This window comes from Vulpes lagopus, chromosome 11, assembly GCF_018345385.1.
Source record: "Vulpes lagopus strain Blue_001 chromosome 11, ASM1834538v1, whole genome shotgun sequence".
Lineage (NCBI taxonomy): Eukaryota > Metazoa > Chordata > Mammalia > Carnivora > Canidae > Vulpes > Vulpes lagopus.
In genome coordinates this window covers 15,017,182-15,039,809 of record NC_054834.1, presented here as the reverse complement: position 1 = coordinate 15,039,809, position 22,628 = coordinate 15,017,182, and the positions used below count along the sequence as shown (strand labels likewise).

Below are 22,628 nucleotides of genomic sequence, written 5' to 3'. Positions count from 1 at the left end.
ATCAAGTCCCACATCGGACTCCCTGCATGGAGCCTGCTTCTCTCTCTCTGCCTATGTCTCTGCCTCTCTCTCTCTGTGTCTCTCATGAATAAATAAATAAAAATCTTAAAAAAATAAAAAAATAAATTCCCGAGGACTTAGCAACCCACGAAGAACATTCAGCCTTCTTTAAAATCAGTTTCTAAATTCTATTTTGTCACCTCTCCAGTCAATTTTAAAATTACCACTATTAGTCGGCTTCTTGATTACAACTGGTCAGTCTATGACATCATACTCTTGTTACTCATCACTTTACACATCAAAAAGGAAAAAATCAATTCACCAGGATCTCCCACTCATTCTCTTCTATCCAATCCCACAGACTTTCTTCACAAAAACCTTTTATTCTCACACCTATACTTTAAAAAAATACTCAAATTCCTTGTAAAGATGAATAGTTTTAACTCTCTGGTTAATAGCCTACTATCTCTAATTTTCCACTCAATGACATGAGTTTGGAGACTCACAGAACACTCCAGGCAATGAGCTGAGCCCATCCCTAAGAACCCAGACCAGGAATAGCAGTTACTGCTAACTACTATCAAAACAAAGTCCAATAAAGGATGTACTTCACAGATCAGACAGCCTGGGGGAGAGAAAGTGGATCCACCTGGATCCTAAGAGCAACTGCAGTGTGACACTAACACAGGGATGCCATGGAGATGACATGCCCCCACGTCCTTTACATCACTACATGCTGAACATGAGCGCACATGGGACCCTTCCTTTTACAACATGAAAATTAAATGAGACATAATTGAACAGACAGTTCTACCTAAATTCTTACACCTACATTCTTTTTCCATGGGTGTTATTCCAACAGATTTACTAAACTTTCTCTTGCCAAATCTTTACATAATCCTTCACAAAGCTAATTTTATTTGGGGGCTACATAAGGAGGATTTAAAAAAATTAATGCTTTATATATATTTGGAGCCATTTCAGGGCTATAAGAAACAGGTATGTGCTCAGTTTACCTCAGGTGATATGATAATACTGCAAGAAAACATCTAGAAGTTAAGAATAGAAAAATGACTCCACAGGCCTCACAGTCAGAATCTGGCTCAGAAGACAGCTCTTGATACTCAGTTCATGTTACCAAGTGCTCAGAGGGATTGCTCTCCACCTTAATGCTTCACCATTCTGGTTATTCAACACCTCTCTGACCCTAATTCCACTTCTCCTGTCACTACCAATTAAGTGCTTCTCCTCTCTATTTCACATGTTCACAGATTCTACTGCGGCAGGATGCATGCTTCCGGCCATCTCTCTTGGTGTCTCCAACTTAAGCCTACAAGTACTGGGAAGGGGTTCCCATTTAAATGCAAAACAGGGCCTCAGAAGCTTTTCTGGCTTGAATTAATTGCTGATATTACCAACTGGGACCAAGTACTGCATTCCTGACTCAAAATTCAAAGACAAATATGTAAGAGACCCTTCATAAAGGGGTAGGAGTAAAAAGCAAGTTTTCTGAGACATATGGGAAGGTCAGTGATTAACTGACCAACACCATGCAGACAGTCTTATCTAAAAAGGAGTCCTTGTTATCCAGCATTCATTATTCAAGTCGTCTGTTATAAAAACACACAGAAAAGCAAAAATTGTGCAAATAAAACCAACTGCTGACGGACGAACTGGCCATTCAAACTCTCCCTGGTTATCCCTAGCCTCTAACCCCACCCATCAACCTCCTTTCTCTCTCACTGAGGGTCATACAGTCCCAACAACAATTCAAATAGAATGTAAATCTGAAATTTTACAAAGTGAAAACTGAAAATATGCAACAAAAGATGCAACATTTGATAAAGTTGGTGGAAGATACTAATGAAATGTTAAATCCCAAATGAGGATAGAAACTGACAAGGCTACAGGAGGAGTTAGGAAGATTAGTGATTGATGAGAAAAATCAACAAGGACAATAATATGCTAAGTATCTCAAGAATGATAATTATTTGACTATCAGTAACTCATGGGGAAAATAATACAACTCTTAAATGGTTTTGCAAAAATGTCCTTCATTACAACTACATTATAAATTAAAAGTATCCACATTATTATATAAAATTTAATATGAAAATATATGCCAAAAATACTTGATAGATTCATTGTTCATTCTAATACTCGGTACTTATTTTTCAATTATAATTCAAATTTTGATAAATAAGCTTACTTTCAGAATCTGATTTTATTTTTCAAGATAAAAGTCTCAAATTCACCACCCCTTAAAGTACTCTTTTTCTAGTATCAAATTTCCTGGTGCTTTAATACCAAAACAGGATTACTTGTGCTCCTGAATATGGTCCAGTGCCAATGGATTAAATGTGTTCACTCAAAACCCTACAATGGGATGGGGGTGGGAGACGGACGGGACAGGAGGAGGTGGTCTCCAGCTGGTTATGCTTCAGTATGAACTTTCACAGTAGCTGCTGCTGCCACTTATCAGAGACAATTTCCTAGAGGAAATGTTTTTCCTTATGCCACTTTTAAAATTATTACTGAGTGTAGTTTATAACCTAACAGGAACATTAGTTTGAAATGAAAGGTTTGTTACTGATTTACAAGTTGTAGCAAGAAAAGTGGGTCAGGTCAATCCCCTCAAACTGGGATTCCCATTCCTCACCTACCCCCAAAAGCCTGCAAGCAGGAGCCAGAGAGAAGAGGAGCCAGGTGGTGCTCTGGCTGTGTCTGCACCAGCCCAAGACCCCAGATCATTCATCCTGACGCTGCAGGGCTGCCTTCAGACTTCACAGAGCATCCTACAGTATTTGCTACATTGTTTTTGTTATTTCGATATTGAGGAATTTCAGGACAACTAAATACAAAAATGCATTAAAATGTGAAAATATGAATGCTTAATGTTATTAGCATGACTATCATTGCTCTCTATCAGCAATGAAATGTAATGAAACTAATCCTGAAAACTTGTCTACACGTTTCTCACCAAAGCAGAGTATCATTAATAGTTAATCCAGGTTGCTCAACAGAACAAAGGCACACTCACCCTGACTCTGTTGGGGAGACAGAAGAAGTAACACAAGTTCTTAGATAACTGAGCTGTTACACTCAGGGTGAGATCCAATGCTCTCTGTTTACCATGTTTACCATGAGATCAAGTTTAAAGCTTTCTCTATTTTACACTTAAAAAATAAATATCATTTATATACAAATTTTAGAAATTACAATACTACTCAGAAAAAGGAAGTATTTTTATAATCCCAATTAAAAGATTGCTTTTTATACTAGATTTAATATACAACTGAAACTACTTAGTTCTCTAATATTGTGGCTTACAACGTCATAAATTAAGACATTTTAATTTCATTTACAATTTTGGCATATAAAGGACTGTGAGTTCACCGAAGCAATGAAACCTTGCTTTCCAACTCCTAAAAGAAACCAAGGCCCGTTCAACCATCTTGAAAAGTAACTTTGCTTTTAAGAAGTGGTAAAAATATTGTACGTATACAAGGCTTATTTACATGTATACTAAAAGAAGCCCTATCAAAATATGAAGTGTAAGGAGGAATTAGAGTCCGTAACTCCCAATCCATATTAACTTTCAAACTTAAGAACTGAAATTGATGATGCAGCTCAATTTTTCTACTTTTCTACTTTCCCTTAGTACCAACAGGCACTGCACTAGATGCTACCTGAACAGTGGTAGAGAAAAATATGAAGGGCAAAATTACACCCCTCGGAGAGTTCAAGTCTAATATTTAACATTTAGCTTGAACCATCAGGCTTATTTGAGCCCTTTACATGAATTAACTCACAACAAATGGATAAGTAGGTAGTTAACATTTCCTTTTTTTTTTTTTTTTTTAAGATTTTATTTATTCATTAGAATACACAGAGAGGGGAGAGAGAGAGAGAGAGAGAGAGAGAGAGAGAGAGAGAGAGGCGGAGACACAGGCAGAGGGAGAAGCAGGCTCCATGTAGGGAGCCAGACATGGGACTCCATCCGGGGTCCCCAGGATCACACCCTGAGCTGAAGGTGGCGCTAAACTGCTGAGCCACCAGGGCTGCCCAACATTTCCATTTCATATGCAGAGAAACTAAAGCTTAGAAAGTTTTAAAAATTTCGAAAACTTTCAGAGCTAAACAATTCCATGTGTAATAAAATTAAAAAGAATACTTAGGGGATCCCTGGGTGGCGCAGCGGTTTGGCGCCTGCCTTTGGCCCGGGGCGCGATCCTGGAGACCCGGGATCGAATCCCACGTCAGGCTCCCGGTGCATGGAGCCTGCTTCTCCCTCTGCCTGTGTCTCTGCTTCTCTCTCTCTCACTGTGTGCCTATCATAAATAAATAAAATTTAAAAAAAAAAAAATAAAAAATAAAAAAATAAATAAAAAGAATACTTAGGAATTCATTTAACCAAGGAAACGAGAGACTTGTACACTGAAAATACAAAACACCGTTGAAGGAAATTAAAGACTTAAATGAAAAGACACCCTGTGTTCATGGTTTGGAAAACTTACTGTTGTTAAAATGGTCATACTCCTGGAGATTAATCTACAGATTCACACAATTTCTATCAAAATTCTAACTGTCCTTCTTTTCTCCCAGAAATCAACAAGCTGACCTTCACATTCATATGGACATTCAAGGGACTCTGAATCTTGGAAAAAGAAGAACAAAACAGGAGGACTCACACATCTCAATTTCAAGACTTCCTACAAAGCTACAGTAACCAAAACAGTATGAAACTGGCATAAAGAGAAGACATAAAGATCAATGGAATAGAATTAGAGTCCAGAAATAAACCCTCACATTACAGCCAACTGTCTTTCAACAAAGAGTGCCAAGTCCATTCAATGGAAAAAGAATATTCTTGGGACGCCTGGGTGGCTCAGTGGTTGAGCACCTGCCTTCAGCTCAGGGCATGATCCCAGAGTCCTGGGATCGAGTCCCACATCGGGCTCCCAGCCTGCTTCTCTCTTTGCCTCTGTGTCTGCCTCTCTCCCTGTCTCTCATGAATAAATAAATAAAATCTTTAAAAAAAAAAAAAAAAAGAAAGAAAAAAGAATATTCTGTCAAAAGATGGTGCTAGGAGTGCCTGGGTGATGCTGTTGGTTAAACATCTGACTCTTAGTTTTGGCTCAGGTCATGATATCAGAGCTGTGAAACCAGGCCCCCTACATCGGGCTCCATATTCAGCGCAAAGTCTGCTTGGGATTCTCTCCCTCTCCCTCTGGCCCTCCCATTTATTCTCTCTCTCTCAAATAAATAAATAAATAAATTTAGAAAAAAAAGAAAAGACAGTGCTAGACAACTGGATATCCACATGCAAAAGAATAATGTATGCTGGACTCCTACCTCACATCACATATAAAAGTCTCAAATGGATCAAAGACCTAAATAAAAGGCAAAGGTCCTAAAACTCTTAAAAGGGAATATAGATGTAAATCTTCATGACTATAGATTAGGTTGGCTTCTTAAATATGACACAGAAAGTACAAAAAAACAAAAAAAATAAATTGATCATAAGAATTATAAACTTGTGTACATCAAAAAATAGTATCAAGAAGAAAAAAAGATAATCCACACAATGGGAGTAAATATTTGCACATCATATATCTGATAAAGAACCAGAATGCTGAATATTTAAACAATTCTTACACTCAACAATAAAAAAATCTCGGGATCCCTGGGTGGCGCAGCGGTTTGGCGCCTGCCTTTGGCCCAGGGCGCGATCCTGGAGACCCGGGATCGAATCCCACGTCGGGCTCCCGGTGCATGGAGCCTGCTTCTCCCTCTGCCTGTGTCTCTGCCTCTCTCTCTATCTCTCTGTGACTATCATAAATAAATAAAAATTAAAAAAAAAATCTCAATTTAAGAATTGGCAAAAGATCTACTAGACATCTGTCCAAAGAAAAAAAAACACAAATGGCCGATAAGCACATGAGAAGTTGTTCAGTGTCATTTGTCATCAGGGAAATGTAAATCAAAACAACAATGAAATATCACTTTATACTCATCAGGATGGCCTATAATCAAAAAGACAGCAACAAGTGTTCACAAGGATACAAATTTGGAAACTTCATGTACTGTTGGTGGAGAAGTTAAACAGCAATAGCTACTCTGGAAAACAATCTGGCAATTCTTCAAAAAGTTCAAAAAAAGGTAACCACATGACCCAACAATTCCACTCCTCAGTATATTCCACTCCTCAGTACATACCCAAGAGAACTGAAAACATGTTCATACTGTTCACAAAAAAAGTGTACACAAGTGCTATTCATAATATCCAAAAACTGTTAACAATCCATATATCCATCAACTGATAAATGGATAAAGAAAATATGGTATATCCATACATAAGAGAAATGTAATTAACAATACATGCTACCTACCACATGGATAAATCCTGAAAAACTATGGAGAGTGAGACATGCCAACACAAAACACATATTATAGGATTCCATTTATATGAAATGTCCAGCACAGGGAAATCTAGAGAGACAGTAAACAGCCCTGAGGGCTGGCGGGGGAAGGGGAGAAATGGGAACTGTCTGCTAATATACCGAAGAGTTTCTTTTTAGAATGATAAAAATGGTCAGAATTAGGTAATGGTGATATCTTTACAACATTATAAAAATGCTAAAAGCCACTGTTTTGTAAACTTTAAAATGCTGAAAAAGGTGACCCTATGAATTTTATACATATATAATAAAATATACATATATTTATATATTTAAAACTAAAAAACTTTGTCTCCCTCTCTTTCTCTATTTCAGAGCTAGTATGTCATGGAGCCAGCATGAGATCCTGGATGGTTGAGCTCTGAAGCCTGGCTCCACAGCCATGCTGCCCAGCCTGCAAAAAGAAAAAGGACCAGTCTGGGCAAAAGGAATGGCCAAAGAAGGCATTTGACCTTTGTTACTAGGGTTAGAAAGACTCTGCCGGGTGCAATAAAGCCATTCCAAACAGGAGAATGGCACAAAGCTTGAGAAATCCCTGTCATGTGGATCATCCAAGTTGTTTTGGTGACTGGCAGGAGCGAAGGAAGTACTGGTAGGAAATAAAGCCAGAGACACTAGCAGGGCCTGTTCCTAGAGCATCGTACATGCCACACAAAGTCCTGGTTTTACATACGGCAGACTATAATCAACTATACAGCCAATAAAATAAGAGATTCAAGAGGTGAATCAGAATTAAAAGCAAATTTTAAAAATCTTATGTGATGGGACGCCTGGGTGGCTCAGTGGTTGAGCGTCTGCCTTCTGCTCAGGGTGTGTTCCTGGAGACCTGGGATGGAGTCCCACATCAGGCTCCCTGCATGGAACCTGCTTTTCCCTCTGCCTGTGTCTCTGCCTCTCTCTCTGTGTGTCTCTCATGAATAAATAAAATATTTTTTTAAAAAATCTTACATCATGCTGAGAAGACAAGACTCAACTTCACAGAGCTATTCATGAGACGTGTGGATTTTCCACAATTCAACTTCTGTCCGTATGCCCACACCGTGCCCCTCAGGAACTTTGATGATTATCACCTCTCTTGTTTATAAATCTTAAAATTCTCACCTCAACCATCAGTCGTCCTGGATTTCTATACAGGTCTTTAATGGCAGCAAGCAATAGTAAAGCCTACTTGCAAGGCTGTGTTGCTTTACAAAACGTTAGAGGTAACAAAGATACTTTGGCAAGTCAAACACAGGCTACTTCACTCTTGTCTTGCCTTTTGTGGGATTTCCTACCAATTACATTGACAGAAAGCCTCAACTAGTTCTCCATCTTAATATGCAAAAAAACAAAAACAGGGCCTTAAACATATCAAGGACACAGAAAAATCTTAGCTCTATTAACATAAAAGTGACCTTGAATATTCCTGAGTACAGTTCTTCATCCTTATCATCTATGGCCATGGATCGAGTTGCTGGATTCTGGTCACTTAGAAAAATATTTTGAGCATGAAATAATACCTAAAGATTAAGACATTAGGATTCCTAATTGTATTTGTGATAACTAGTAACAACACTAGCAACAGTAACAGCTACCATTTCATACCAATCGCAATGCTCAGAACTCTCCTACCTGCTTTCTATAATATCTCCCTTAATACTCTCATATCCCGGTAAGATAAATATTATCATTATCCCCATTTTACAGAGAGGGAAACTCAAGTACAGAAAGGCTCAGGAACTTGCCATGGTTCACGGAGTTAGTCAGAGTCTAGGGCGAATCTGAACCCCAGCAGTTTTTGCAGTGTCTGAGCTCTATGTGTGGCCCATTTAGAATGTTTTCAAATTTCTCCATAATAAAAAAGCTAAATACTATAACACGATCCTACAAATGCAGTCCTATTCATACGTTGTGCTTATAATCTTGCTGTCCCCTCCCTCTAAAAAAAAAATCTCTTCCCTTCTGTCAGACTTAAAATAATCATTTAGGTGTCAAGCATTTGTGGGAGTAAGGTCATTAAGAGTTGAAAAAAAAATTAAAATTTTTGGCTATATTTTGACTACATTTAAGGAATGACCTAGGTCCTGAACTGGTATACTGGGTAACTTGGGCACTCTAAGAAAGTCTGGGGATGTTATTTCTTGTATTTAATTTTCCCCTTCATGCCAAGGGCCATTTGCACTGATCTGCAGACCTACTAAATCACTCTCTTGGAATGATGATGCCGAGAAAGTCCTAGAGGTAATTCTGATGCACAGCCAGTGTTGAGAATCACTGGTTTTACACTTGGCCCCAGTACTCCTTATCCAACTAAACTGACAGTATTACAAACCCACAATTCATTTCACAAGCACAACTGGCCAATCATGCCAAACAATATTCTTTATTGACTTCAATATAGAAAATGCTAGATAGCTCTGCGAACATGGCGCTCCTGGCGGTGCGGGGCGTGCGGCCTGCGGCTCGCGTCGCCTCCGTGTCCGCCGCGCCCGGGCCGAGGGCGGGCGCCGTCCGGACGCTGCGCACGGGCCCCGCTCTGCTCTCTGTGCGTAAATTCACAGACAAACATGAATGGATAACAACAGAAAATGGTATTGGAACAGTAGGAATCAGCAATTTTGCACAGGAAGCTTTGGGAGATGTTGTTTACTGTAGTCTGCCTGAAGTTGGGACAAAACTGAACAAACAAGATGAGTTTGGTGCTTTGGAAAGTGTGAAAGCTGCTAGTGAACTCTACTCTCCTCTATCAGGAGAGAGTAACTGAAATTAATGAAGCGCTTGCAGAAAATCCAGGACTTGGTCAATAAATTTGTTATGAAGTGATGGTTGGCTGATCAAGATAGCACTCAGTAATCTTCAGAACTGGACTGAATTAATTGAGCGAAGAAGCATATGAGAATACATAAAATTCTATTGTGGAGTGTAAAATGAAACCCTAAATATAAACAAGTATGAGACAACTTAATCTAGCATAGTTGCTTAAATTAGAGGGCATACAGGATTAAAGAGCACTATTAGCAAATATCCTTGGAAAAACGAAAACTACTTGCGATAAGTGCTAATGGGGAAGAAAACACCCTTAATTTACAATGATTGCAGATAAACACAATATGCATCTTTTGCAACACCTTGGATTATGCTAGGCTCAGTTATGATACTCAGAATCCTGAAATTATCTGTGGTTAAAAACTAGTTATAAAAAATTATGTAGTAGATTGGGGTATATTTCATTGGAAATAACTGCAGTAGAGGGTTTTGTCAGGTACCTATTCTTTAGTACCTTGCAGGAAGAGAAATATTTAATAATTATATTAGGTAAGGAACAATACTACCTTATTTTGCAGCATTACTGCACTTGCTGGTGCTATTTTTATACAATGAAGCAACAGCCTTGCAGGAAGAGAAATAGTTTAATAATAAAATCTTCAACTTTGTTAAAAAAAAAAAAAGAAAGAAAGAAAATGCTAGATAGTTACCAATCCAGTAATTCCACTTCTTCCAAATCTAAGCCAGAGAAACATTCACAAGCGGACTAGGAGAATCACACAAAGATGCTCAGCAAAATGCTATATGACACAGCAAGTTATGGATAACAACCCAATTTTTAAATGAACTATGATACATTCATCACACATAGAATCTGAAAAGAATGAGGTAGATCTACATGTACTGATTTACAAAACTAGAACTACAGTTGAGGAATACACATAGTATAATACTACTTTTGTTATACATATATATTTTCAAAGGTATATATGTGTGTGTGAAGTTTACAAAATATATATATATATTATATATATATAAATATATAATATATATATATATAAATATATATATATATATATATAAATATATAATATTATATTTATATATAAATAATATATAAATATAAATAAAATATATATAAATATATATACATGTATATATATACATATATATATCTATATTCTAAAATTATTAGAAAAAGATTTGCCTTGCTTTTGCAGATGAAATGAGGAATGAGGAAATGGTGGTTGGAGAATTTTACTTGCATTTATATTTCTTATAGGTGTTAAAATATATATAAATATATATACATGTATATATATACATATATATATCTATATTCTAAAATTATTAGAAAAAGATTTGCCTTGCTTTTGCAGATGAAATGAGGAATGAGGAAATGGTGGTTGGAGAATTTTACTTGCATTTATATTTCTTATAGGTGTTATTTGTGTAATTAAAAATAATTTTCTTGGGCAGCCCCGATAGCCCAGCAGTTTGGTGCCACCTTCGGCTCCCTGCGTGGAGCCTGCTTCTCCTTCTGCCTGAGTCTCTGCCTCTCTCTCTCTCTCTCTCTCTCTCTGTCATGAATAAATAAAATAAAAAATCTTTAAAAAAAATAATAATTTTCTTAAATAATGTTGTGTTGCCAAATGGTACTCCATTTACAATAACCCCTTTTGTGGTTACCCAGCTTTCAAATGGACACTGCAAAAAGACTGCCATCACACCATTATAAATAGCCTCCAAAATGCCAATTTTCACTTTCAAATAAAATTCACAGTTTAATTAAGATCAAAGCAATTTCTGTTGGAAACCTGAGAGTGTTATACTGAAGGGGGGAAAGAAAACAGCTAAATTCTTCTGACACTGTTCTATCATAAGAAAAGGAGTCTTGTGAAGGTTACACAATGAGCATTTAAAACTAGCTTTAAAAAGTAAATTCCAAAAAAGGGGGGGAAATTCAGTATGTCCCTTCTAATTCTATCATGAGCAGGCTTTTAAAACAAAATAAAATTGCTGAGACAAACTGGTGAATTAAAAAAAAAAAAAGGTATCTAAAAATACAATTTAGCAATCCAAAAATGATCGAGTTTCAGCCAATGGATGCAATGAGCCTATGAAAGACAGGCTAGTGCTACAGAGGAAATGCAGAACACCACCGATGAGGGGTAAGATAACTAAATTTTATGAGTAGAGACATGTAATATTTGCGTTCCTTTTTAGACAGTGCAGAGGAGAAAGGCATGTGCTCAAGAAACCAGAGTCAAGTGCCAGTGCAATTACAGAGCAAGAAACATTTCCCACAAAAGAACCACTGCAATGAAGAGGTAAATATAAAATGGCTCAAGATCAGAGCCTTAAGAAATTCTACTCTTGCTTTTTTTTTTTAAATTTAACTTCCTCCTTGTCACATCATTATCTACTATATATATATTTTTTAAGATTTTATTTATTTATTCATGAGAGACACACAGAGAGAGAGAGAGAGAGAGGCAGAGACACAGGCAGAAGGAGAAGCAGGCTCCCTGCAGGGAGCCCGAAATGGTACTGGATCCCAGGGCTTCAGGATCACACCTTGGGCTGAAGGCAGCGCTAAACTGCTGAGCCACCCAGGCTGCCCTATTATCTACTTTAGTAACAAAATGGTTCCTCAGTTTATACTGAAATATACTAGCCAATGTGTTTTAACTCATCTGAAGTACCCTTTTGCTAAAGCTAATTCTCTAGAATCTGGATCTACTACAAAGAATGGGGGAGGGGGAAATATTTGGACTGATGGCATTTTACTTCTCGGGTGCCTGTTTTATTCTTCTTCACACTTTCAGGATGCCTGGGTGGCTCAGTCAGTGAAGCATCTGAGTCTTGATTTCGGCTCAGAGCCCTGAGATCAAACTCCACACGCTGAGCTCTGTGCTGAACGTAGCATCTGCTTCAGATCCTCTGTCGCCCTCCCCCTGTCCTCCCTTCTCAACCCCTCTCTAAAAACAAAACAAAAACAAAAAAACCTTACATTTGTATCTCATGTATTATATGTATAATTTTAAAATGGTTTTAACTTTTCGCCAGCTCTTAACCAGTTTCCACTGGTTTCCCAGCATGGTCTCTTCCATAAACTCCTCCTCTAAACACAAGTGACCCTCAGCCACCCAGCCGTCAAGGAATGAGTGATTCTGGATAGCCATGTGTCATGACAGTTTAAAGATTATGTGTCTTAACTTATTTAAGCAATTCTGGATTGAAACATTCACTTCTGATTTAAAAATAAACTAAACATACATACATACATACATACATACTTACATAAATATAAACTAAGCCAAATATAAAGTTTCTCGTCTACCTCAGGGCCTTTTGTTATAAGCACTCCTCAAATATCCTTGGGGCCTCCGAAAGGTAGCTCAAGGTCTGCTTCAGCACCAAGGGCTCCAAGGTTAGGACAGTGGACTTTTTTTTTTTTTTTTTTTTTTTTGGCTTCTTACTGCTTTCCTTTGTTGTCCCTTATAGTCACTACATGAGTGCCCTTCCCACTGGCTCATTCTAATTGCTGAGTAAATTATAGATAGTTTCCCACACTGTATATAAAGTTTTCTTTGAATGTTTATGAGTCCTACACATTCAAGGCTCATATAAAAACAGCTCTAGGCCCACTCTCTTTGGGGGTGCCATTGCCACAGTACATCTGCTTCTCTTTGAGCATCCGTTTCATTGCTTCCCAAATGATTAGTTCTGTAACTGCAGCTTGCACATGGAATATAAAAGCACGCCAGACTCTTCTACATTATGGTGGCAACAATAACCCTTGTTTTGTATTATGATATCAACGATAACTCTTGAATTTGGCAGGGATTACATATCTTTACCTTCATAAAAACACTATGAGGCAGATACAAATATTATCTCTATTTTGCAGAGGAGTAAAACAGGGGGAAAGGTAAGGTAACTTGTCTAAAGTCACCCAGCCATGAAGTGGCCCCAGGTAAATCAAACTCTCAAATCAATGCTACTGCTATCCACAGTGACACACTGGCCCTACCAAACTGGCCTAATTTCTCCATTTCAGAAATCCAAATTCCTGGGGCAGGGAATGCATTATCCCAATTCATCTTTTTTACCCAGGCTACATTATCCACAAGATGCTACACTCCCTGGGGCCTGCTTGCACTGTAACCAGGGTGGACACCTAATCCAATCCCTCCAGGGGACGTAGCATACACCATCTGGAGAGGCTGCGCTGGGGCATCTCCTGCGTACCACCCCATCTGTGTGCTCCTCTCTCCTGACAGCAACACTTAGGAGTGCTTGACATAAATCAGGAACGATCCCCAAAAGTCAAAGAATGAGAATGGAAAAGAAAAATTCTAGAGTTTAGGCAGGAGTTTTTCATCAAGCCCCACAGCACCCACTGCAAATCGCTGTTCCAGCTCTACTCTATACTCAAATTTTTCTATGCAAAATTTTAATTACCTATGGTTTACCGGCATCGCATTTAGGACAGTGTGAATCAAAACTCCTGTCGAGGGATCCCTGGGTGGTGCAGCAGTTTGGTGCCTGCCTTTGGCCCAGGGCGCGATCCTGGAGAACCAGGATCGAATCCCACATCAGGCTCCCGGTGCATGGAGCCTGCTTCTTCCTCTGCCTGTGTCTCTCTCTCTCTCTCTCTCTCTCTCTGTGACTATCATAAAAAACAAACAAACAAACTCCTGTCGAGTTCCCTACATCTACTCATCAAGGTTCTGGTAAAAAGAAATTCAGAGTTAAATATTTCTTCCTCTAAAGGACCCTAAGCGTTTTGAAGTTTGAAACAAAGGAAAAGCCATGCCCGAGTCTTTGTCATTTTTTTAAAATCCTTTCTTTTTTTTCTGGGGCTGAGGACGACAATCTTCTCCAAAGTTGTCTTTCAACAAATATTATTTTTCTTTTTAAAAAAGTCTGTACTGTGGGACACCTGGATGGCTCAGTAGTTGAACAAACGTCTGCCTTCGGTTCAGGTCATGATCCTAGGGTCCTGGGACCAAGTCCCATATTGGGCTCCCTGTGAGGAGCCTGCTTCTCCCTTGGTCTATGTCTCTGCCCCCCCCCCCCCCCCCCGTCTCTCATGAGTAAATAAAACCTTTTTTTTTTTTAATTTCATTTATTTATTCATGAGAGATACAGAGAGAGAGAGAGAGAGGCAGAGACACAGGCAGAGGGAGAAGCAGGCTCCATGCAGGGAGCCCGACATGGGACTCGATCCCAGGTCTCCAGGACCACGACCTGGGCCAAAGCCGGCGCTAAACCACTGAACCACCCGGGCTGCCCGAGTAAATAAAATCTTAAAAAAAAAAAAAAAAAAAAGTATACGCTGCTTTATAATTTTAAGTAATCATCTTTTATTCTAGAGCTACACTGTCCAATACAGAAATCCTAGTCACATTTGGCCACTAAGCACTTGAAAGATGGCTACACTCAACAGAGATGTGCTTTGCACAAAAAGAAAATGAAAAATACTCCATTAATATTTTTATACAGACTACATCTTCATATATGGTTTTGGAGATATTGAGTTAAATGTATTTAATTATATTATTGGATTTGTGAAATAATATTCAGCTGTAAAAAAAAAAAAAAGACTAATTCTGACACCTGCTACAACATAGATAATCTTAAAAACATGCTAAGTGAAATCAGCCAGACAGAAAAGGACAAATATAATTCCACACAAATCTTATTCCAATACATGAAGTACCTAGAGTAAGTAAATTAACAAGAAAACAAAACAGAGGTTGCCAGGGGCTGAGAAGGGGGAGAGGGGGAGTCATGGTTCAGGTCCCACTGTGAAGAAGCCTTACCCGGTTATCAAGGTAGTAAGAGAGGCTACAAAAGTTACCCCAGTTTCTCAGTCGAGAGGATGTCATCACTGCCAGCAAATCAGTTGGTAGTTTGAGAACCTCTAATGAATCCTACCCAATTTAACCCCACAAAAAGGGATCCCTGGGTGGCGCAGCAGTTTGGCGCCTGCCTTTGGCCCGGGGCGTGATCCTGGAGACTCGGGATCAAATCCCACGTCAGGCTCCTGGTGCATGGAGCCTGCTTCTCCCTCTGCCTGTGTCTCTGCCTCTCTCTCTCTCTCTCACTGTGTGCCTCTCATAAATAAATAAAATTAAAAAATTAAAAAAAAAAAACCCACAAAAAAAGAGAAGTCCAGTAAATTGGTTTGCTATCGTCAAGCTTAAAAGACAAATCTTATTTTGTCCTACTAAAGAATGGATCTGAGGAGGACGAGAATACTCTGTGAGACGTCAGAGCCATTTCCACAAACCATTCCACAAGTGCTTTTTAACAAGTACCTTCAAAATACTCTGACAAACACAATCCGCTTTGTGCTGAGAGCATGTCTCTGTATAAAGGACACAATTTTACAAAAGTAACATACTATACAAAGAAGCAAATTGTTCTTTTGATTTATAGTATTCAGTCCTCTAAATTTACCAAGTTTCCAAACCTCAATTTATAACCACATTCCCTCACTCCCCTTCCCATTTAAGAGATACATTTAGTTCTGTCTTAAGCAATGAGTCTTTAGAAGACAGATTCCAAATGTAAGAAACATACTTACTAAAAATCAATGTGCAGGGATCCCTGGGTGGCTCAGCGGTTAAGTGGCTGTCTTCTGCCCGGGGCGTGATCTTGGAGACCCGGGATCGAGTCCCATGTCAGGCTCCCTGCATGGAGCCTGCTTCTCCCTCTGCCTGTGTCTCTGCCTCTCTCTCTCTCTCTCTCTCATGAATAAATAAAATCTTTTTAAAAAATAAAAATAAATAAAAATAAAATATGCCATGAAGTATATAAGACACAGGAATGTCAGGGAAAAACAGGAAAGAAAATATGAGAAGTCCACTGGCTTTACAAGAAGTAAAGAAACCCAATCTCAGGAAGCCAAAGGGTGAAACAGCATCACAGCCATTCTTGGATATAAACATTTAAGAAAAGCTTATGAGGCTATTCATGACAGATGAATAATACTAACAATAGCACCTAACAGTGATACTGAGCTATATGTTACCTGTTGTGGGGGCTTCCCATTTATTAGCTCAGTTAATCCACACAAACCTTCCATGGAGCTGGAACTGTAATTTCACCCTACCCTCACTTACTGATGAGGAAACAGAGGCATAGAGAGGTTAAATAATTGTGCCCAAGGTCACACAGCTGATAAATGGCAGAGCTGGGAGAAAGACCCAGGTAACTTGGCTCCAGAAGCTGCTGCTACTACAAAGGGCCTCTCTCAATCTTTATGGCGGGTTCACGATAACATTTATGGTGGGGTTCAGGTACCATAAACTAACAAAAAGATGCAGGGACTAAGAATACTTTCTTTTTTTAAGATTTTATTTATTTATTTGAAAGAGAGAGAGAGCACAAACAGTGAGGAAGGGCAGAGGGAGAGGGAGAGGGAGAAGCAGGCTCCCTATTAAGCAGGGAACCCAATGTGGGACTCAATCCCAGAACCTGGGATCATGACCTAAGCATAACCGACTGAACCACCCAGGTGCCCCAAGACTAAGAATACGTATTGAGCCCACTCACACACTCACTGGACAAAACCCTAAGGAATCTTCAGGAACAATAACTCACCGATGTGATAGAACTGTCAAAAACCTATTTTAAAAATAAAAAATAAAAACCGATGGACTACTGCAAATAGCAAACCAACTGCCAATTACAGATCTTTAGTTTTACATGGGGTTCAATGATACAACACTGACACAGGCCGTGCTCCATACATCACACAGGAGTCACAACGGCTGGAATACAAGGCAGGACGCAGCATATCTCTTGTGTCTTGTCACATTTTCCTTCACCATAAACTATACCTTAATGTTGTCTTGTTCAACATGTGCAATTTTTTCAAATCACACTGGCTTTCAAATCACAGTCATCTGTAATGTGTGGCAAAGTCCTACAACCTACCTCCTTGGCTGTGCACTCTGACAAACGAATACGGAGGAACGAATAGGAATACGGAGGTCCTCAAAACTGTCAGCTGAAAGGCCTTCAGAGGTGATCACGTTCTGGCAGGTTGTTTCCCCCAGACTTGCCAAGTTTTATTAAGCTTTAAGAGAATTAACAAAACCTTTGATAATCACCTGTATCAATTACTTTTGTTTGATTTTCATTACCAATTAAAGTATAATTCACACACTGTAAAATTCAGTTCTGTAAAGTGCTATGTGTGAAACAAACACAGACAGTTGTGTAACCAATCCTGCCACCAAGATACAGAAAAGTTCCAGGCCCAAAACCATTCCTCTGTGCTCCTCTACAGCCAGCTCCTCCCCAAGCATAACCTCTAGCAACTACTGATCTGCTTTCTATTCCTAACCCTTTGCCTTTTCCTATATAAATGTAAGTATATAAACTGCAAACATGAGTCTGGCTTCTTTCACTAAGTGTAACACCTTTTTTTTTTTTTTAAAGACTTATTTATTTATTTATTTATTTGAGAGACAGAGAGAATGCAAGCAGGGGCAGGGGTAGAGAGAGATAGGGAGACAGAGATCTGCAAGCAAATTCCTCACATAGAGTAGAGCCTGATATGGGGCTCAATCCCACAATCCTGAGATCGTGACGCACTGAAACCAAGAACTGGCTGTTTAACCAACTGTGTCATCCAGGCACCCCTAAGTATAACACCTTTTAGATTCATCCATTTGTTGCAAATGTATCAGTAGTTCATTTCTTTTTATTGCTGAGCAATATTCCACTGTACTGATATATCACCACTTGTTTATTAATTCACCAGTTGAGAGAAATCTGAATGATTACCATTTTTGGCAATTATTAAAGAAAAAAAAGCTGCTATCAAATAAGTGCGCTTGTTTTTATATGAACATAAGTTTTTATTTCACTTGGGTAAAACCCAGAAGCAGGTCATATGATATGATGTGTGAAGGGTCCATTGGGCCCACATCCCCACTAGCACCAGGTATAGTCAGTTTTGTTTTTATTCTAACCATTTTAAAATGTGTATAGAGATAGCTCATGGTTTAATTTACATTTCTCTAATAACTGATAAAATGGTCATCTTTTTATGTGTTTATTTGCCACCTATACATCTTCTTTAGTGAAATGTTAGCTCTTTTGCCCACTTTTTAGTTGGTGTCTTTTCCGGAGTTCGCAAAGTTCTTTATATATTCTAGATAAAAGTCCTTTATCAGATACATGATTTGTAAATATTTTCTACCAGTTTGTGGCTTCTCTTTTTATTATCATAAGAATGTCTTTTTTTTTTTTTTTTTTTAAAGATTATCTGAGAGAGAGACAGAGCGCGGGAGGCAGGGATAGGGACAGAATCCAAGCAGACTCCCCCTTAAGCACAGAGCCCAACTTGGGGCCTGATCCCAGGACCCCGAAATCATGACCTGAGCTGAAACCAAGAGTCAGACGCTTAACCGACTGAGTCAGGCACTCCAAGAATGTATTTCAAAGAGAAGACTTTAAGTCCAATTTATCTTTTTTTTTTTTTTTAACGGATTACACTTTGGGTTTATTTAAGAAATCTTTGCCTAACTTAAGTCACAAAGATTTTTCTCTGAATGTTTTCTTCAACTACTCTGTAGTTTTACATTTAAGCCTATAATCCATTTTGAGCTGATTTTTGTATATTGAGCAAGGTATCAATTACTTTTTTATTTTTACTGCTTGATCCAAAGTTTTGGCCCTTTGAGAACACGGAGAAAGGAGAACCCTCTTACACTGCTGGAAGGAATGAAAACTAGTGCGGCCACTCTGGAAAACAGTGTGGAGGTCCCTCAAAAGGTCAAAAATTGAATTACCATATGACCTAACAGTTGCACTACTAGGTATTTACCCAAAGGATACAAGAATACTGATTCAAAGGGATACATGCACCCCGATGTTTACAGTAGTATTATCAAACAATAGCCTAACTATGGAAAGAGCCCAGATGTCCATCGACAGATGAATGGATAAAAATGTGGTATGGGGGGATCCCTGGGTGGCGCAGCGGTTTGGCGCCTGCCTTTGGCCCAGGGCACGATCCTGGAGACCCGGGATCGAATCCCACGTCAGGCTCCCGGTGCATGGAGCCTGCTTCTCCCTCTGCCTGTGTCTCTGCCTCTCTCTCTCTCTCTCTGTGACTATCATAAATAAATAAAAATTAAAAAAAAAAAAAAAGATGTGGTATATACAAACAATGGAGTATTACTCAGCCATCAAAAAGAACAAAATCGGGATCCCTGGGTGGCGCAGCGGTTTAGCGCCTGCCTTTGGCCCAGGGCGCGATCCTGGAGACCCGGGATCGAATCCCACGTCGGGTTCCCGGTGCATGGAGCCTGCTTCTCCCTCTGCCTGTGTCTCTGTCTCTCTCTCTCTCTCTCTCTCTCTGTGACTATCATAAATAAATAAAAATTGTTTAAAAAAAAAAAAAACAAAATCTTGACATTTGCAACAACGTGGATGGAGCTAGAATGTATTATGTCAAGCAAAGCAAGTTGGTCAGAGACAGACACCATAAAATTTGGAATTTAAGAAAAAAACTGATGAACATATGGGAAGGGGGGAGAAAAGAACTAAAAAGGTGGACAAACCATAAGAAACTCTTAAAATGATAGAAGTGCCTGAGTGGCTCAGTTGGTTAAATATCCAACTCTTGATTTTGGCTTTGGTCATGGTCTCAGGGTCTTGAGATCAAGTCCCATGTCCTGCTCCATGCTGGCCATGGAGTCTGCTTAAGATTCTCTTTCTCCCTCTCCCTCTCCCCACCACCTCTACTTATGCACTCTCTCAAAAAAAAAAAAAAAAAAAAAAAAAAAACCTAAAAATTTTGGGGAATCCCTGGGTGGCTCAGTGGTTTAGCACCAGCCTTCAGCCCAGATCGTGATCCTGGAGTCTTGGGATCGAGTCCCACATCAGGCTCTCTGTGTTGAGCCTGCTTCTCCCTCTGCCTGTGTCTCTGCCTCTGTCTCTCTCATGAATAAATGAATAAAATCTTTTTTAAATAAATAAATAGGGGCAGCCCTGGTGGCACAGCGGTTTAGCGCCGCCTGCAGCCCAGGGCATGATCCTGGAGACCCTGAATCGAGTCCCACGTCGGGCTCTCTGCGTGGAGCCTGCTTCTCCCTCTGCCTGTGTCTCTGCCTCTCTCTCTCTCTCTGCATCTCTATGAATAAATAAGTAAATCTAAATAAATAAATAAATAAATAAATAAATATTTTTAAAAAGAGACTCTTAATGATAGAAAAGAAACTGAGGGTTGATGGAGGTGGCTGGGGAGATGGGAAAAATGGGAGATGGGGATCAAAGAGGATACTTGATAGAATAAGCACTGGGTGTTTTATGTAAGTGATGAATCACTAAATTCTACTCCTGAAAACAATATTATACTATATGTTAACTAGCTAGAATTTAAATAACAGTTTGAAAAAGAAAAATAATTGAAGTCAGGATTTAAAAAAAGAAAAAAAAAGAACGTTTATGATGTGACCCTGTATACACATAGTTATAAAACACGTGTTCATAGATCTAGAACTGAACAAAAGTTTCATGAAACTATCCTCCTTTTACTGCACGTGATGCTTCCTGACATTTTCTATCCTCTCTATCCTACTTCATTAAAATAATCCTGATAACGATTCCGTCAACGATTTTATGACTTCCCAATGGGCCTGGATCTGCAAATTGAAAAATACAGCATTAGGATAATTTTACATTTTTAATTAGAGAACTACATTTTGGGGCAGCCCGGGTGGCTCAGAAGTTTAGCGCTGCCTTCAGCCCAGGGCCTGATCCTGGAGACCCGGCATCAAGTTCTACATCAGGCTCCCTGGATGGAGCCTGCTTCTCCCTCTGCCTGTGTCTCTGCCTCTGTGTGTGTGTGTGTCTTTCATGAATAAATAGATAAAATCTTAAAAAAGAGTGAGAGAGAGAATTACATTTTTGTCTTTTGATTTAAAGGTAGTTACCTCTAAAAGACAAGGACAACATTATGGAGTATAAGATAAGCTCTCCCTTGATTGCTATGGTGCAAAAACAGAATTCTCTCTCAAGCTTGCCTTAAGAGTCTGTTGTTCTAAAACTTATAGTTACTAGAGGGGAAGTGGGTGGGGGAATGGGTAATAGGTGATAGGGATCAAGGAAGGCACTTGTGATGAGCACAGGGCAACATATTGAATTGTTGAATCACTATACGGTATACCTGAAACTAACTGGAATTAAAATAAAATGAAAAACAAAAGTTCTGGCCCTTATCAGAGTATTTATTTGACAAATGTTTTCTGGGCTCCTGTATTTGGCCTAGGGATGTAAGAGTGAGTAAGAGGGTACAGACCAATACAGACAACAATATAATCAACTCACTAAAATATAAGGTGAGCAGTGTAAAAACAGACTACATCCAAGTACAATAGCAGGAGAAGGTACTCAGCAGCTTGCAGAGAGCTAGTATCATACTGAGCAACAGTTCAGGCAGAGAACAACATTCTAAAGAGGAAACACGACAAGCAATATACAAAGATTGAAAGAGCAAGGCTGTTTAGGAAATAGCTGGGGGTGGGGGTATTCTTCTCAACCACTCTGTATTCATGGCAGGCACTTTGGCATGCTAGCATTTTTGGCAGGCTATTAGAGGGGACGAAGAAGCAAAAGCCCCACTATACAAGGAAACAACAAAATTTAATCACTACTACAGCATGATAGTATTTCTGTGTCTATAAAACCAAACAAAACTATCAAATAAAGAGGCTTTCAGGATAATATGGTTCAGAATAAGCTGTCAACCCCCAGCCTGGAACAGGTCACCCCAGGCCTTACCCCAAGTGACTGCCCCTTGGCCCAGCAGGGGAGAGAGGAGGTACAGACCCGCTCCCAGCAGAGCCTGTCCCCCAGGAGGCCTGCACTTGCCCTCACGGCCACCAAGAGAACCAAGTAATTTTTTACAGTACCCATTCAGCTAGCACTGCTTCCCTGCCTTCCCAGAGGCTGCTCAGCTGTCATCCCAAGCTACCCCTGGCACCAGCACCATTAATGTGCCCTGATTCCTCAGTCGCTCTCCCCACTGCCCACTGGAACTCAAGAACCATCAGCAAGTCCCCACAACCTCTGCCCTGCCTCTAAAAGGACCACCTTCCCACACTCGGCTGGCCGCTCCTGCAGATGGGACTTCTCCTGAAGGCCCCAGGAACCAGAAGTCCATGTTCCTCCAGTGTCCCCATCCTGCAGGCCCTGGATGGAGGTAGGGCCACTGTTCTCACATCCCCATTCTTAATACAAGTGAGTGGGTTCAGGTGGGAGAGCCTGACACTTCAAGTTCCCACAATCTTTTCAACTAAGGGCTTTGTCTCATCTCAACATTGTGAACAGCCTCTTTTTTATCTACATAATTTAAAAAATATTTTCCATATGGCCCATAGACAGAATGAA

The 22,628-nt window shown here is 39.5% G+C and overlaps 2 protein-coding genes across 4 annotated transcripts in view; one reads left to right on the top strand and one right to left on the bottom strand.

Moving 5' to 3' along the window:
- Positions 1-22,628, bottom strand: part of SRPK2 (SRSF protein kinase 2) — a 247,192-nt gene that overhangs the window by 141,009 nt on the left and 83,555 nt on the right. The gene's annotated exons all lie outside the window — the stretch shown is intronic.
- Positions 8,832-9,218, top strand: LOC121501368 (glycine cleavage system H protein, mitochondrial-like). The gene has a single exon (XM_041773346.1). It carries the CDS (start codon positions 8,845-8,847, stop codon positions 9,202-9,204), a length of 360 nt encoding a protein of 119 aa, XP_041629280.1. The 5' UTR covers positions 8,832-8,844; the 3' UTR covers positions 9,205-9,218.

What these genes read in the sequence shown, in the direction of transcription:
- LOC121501368 (XM_041773346.1), top strand. Translation starts at nt 8,845, where the DNA reads ATGCTAGATAGCTCTGCGAACATGGCGCTCCTGGCGGTGCGGGGCGTG.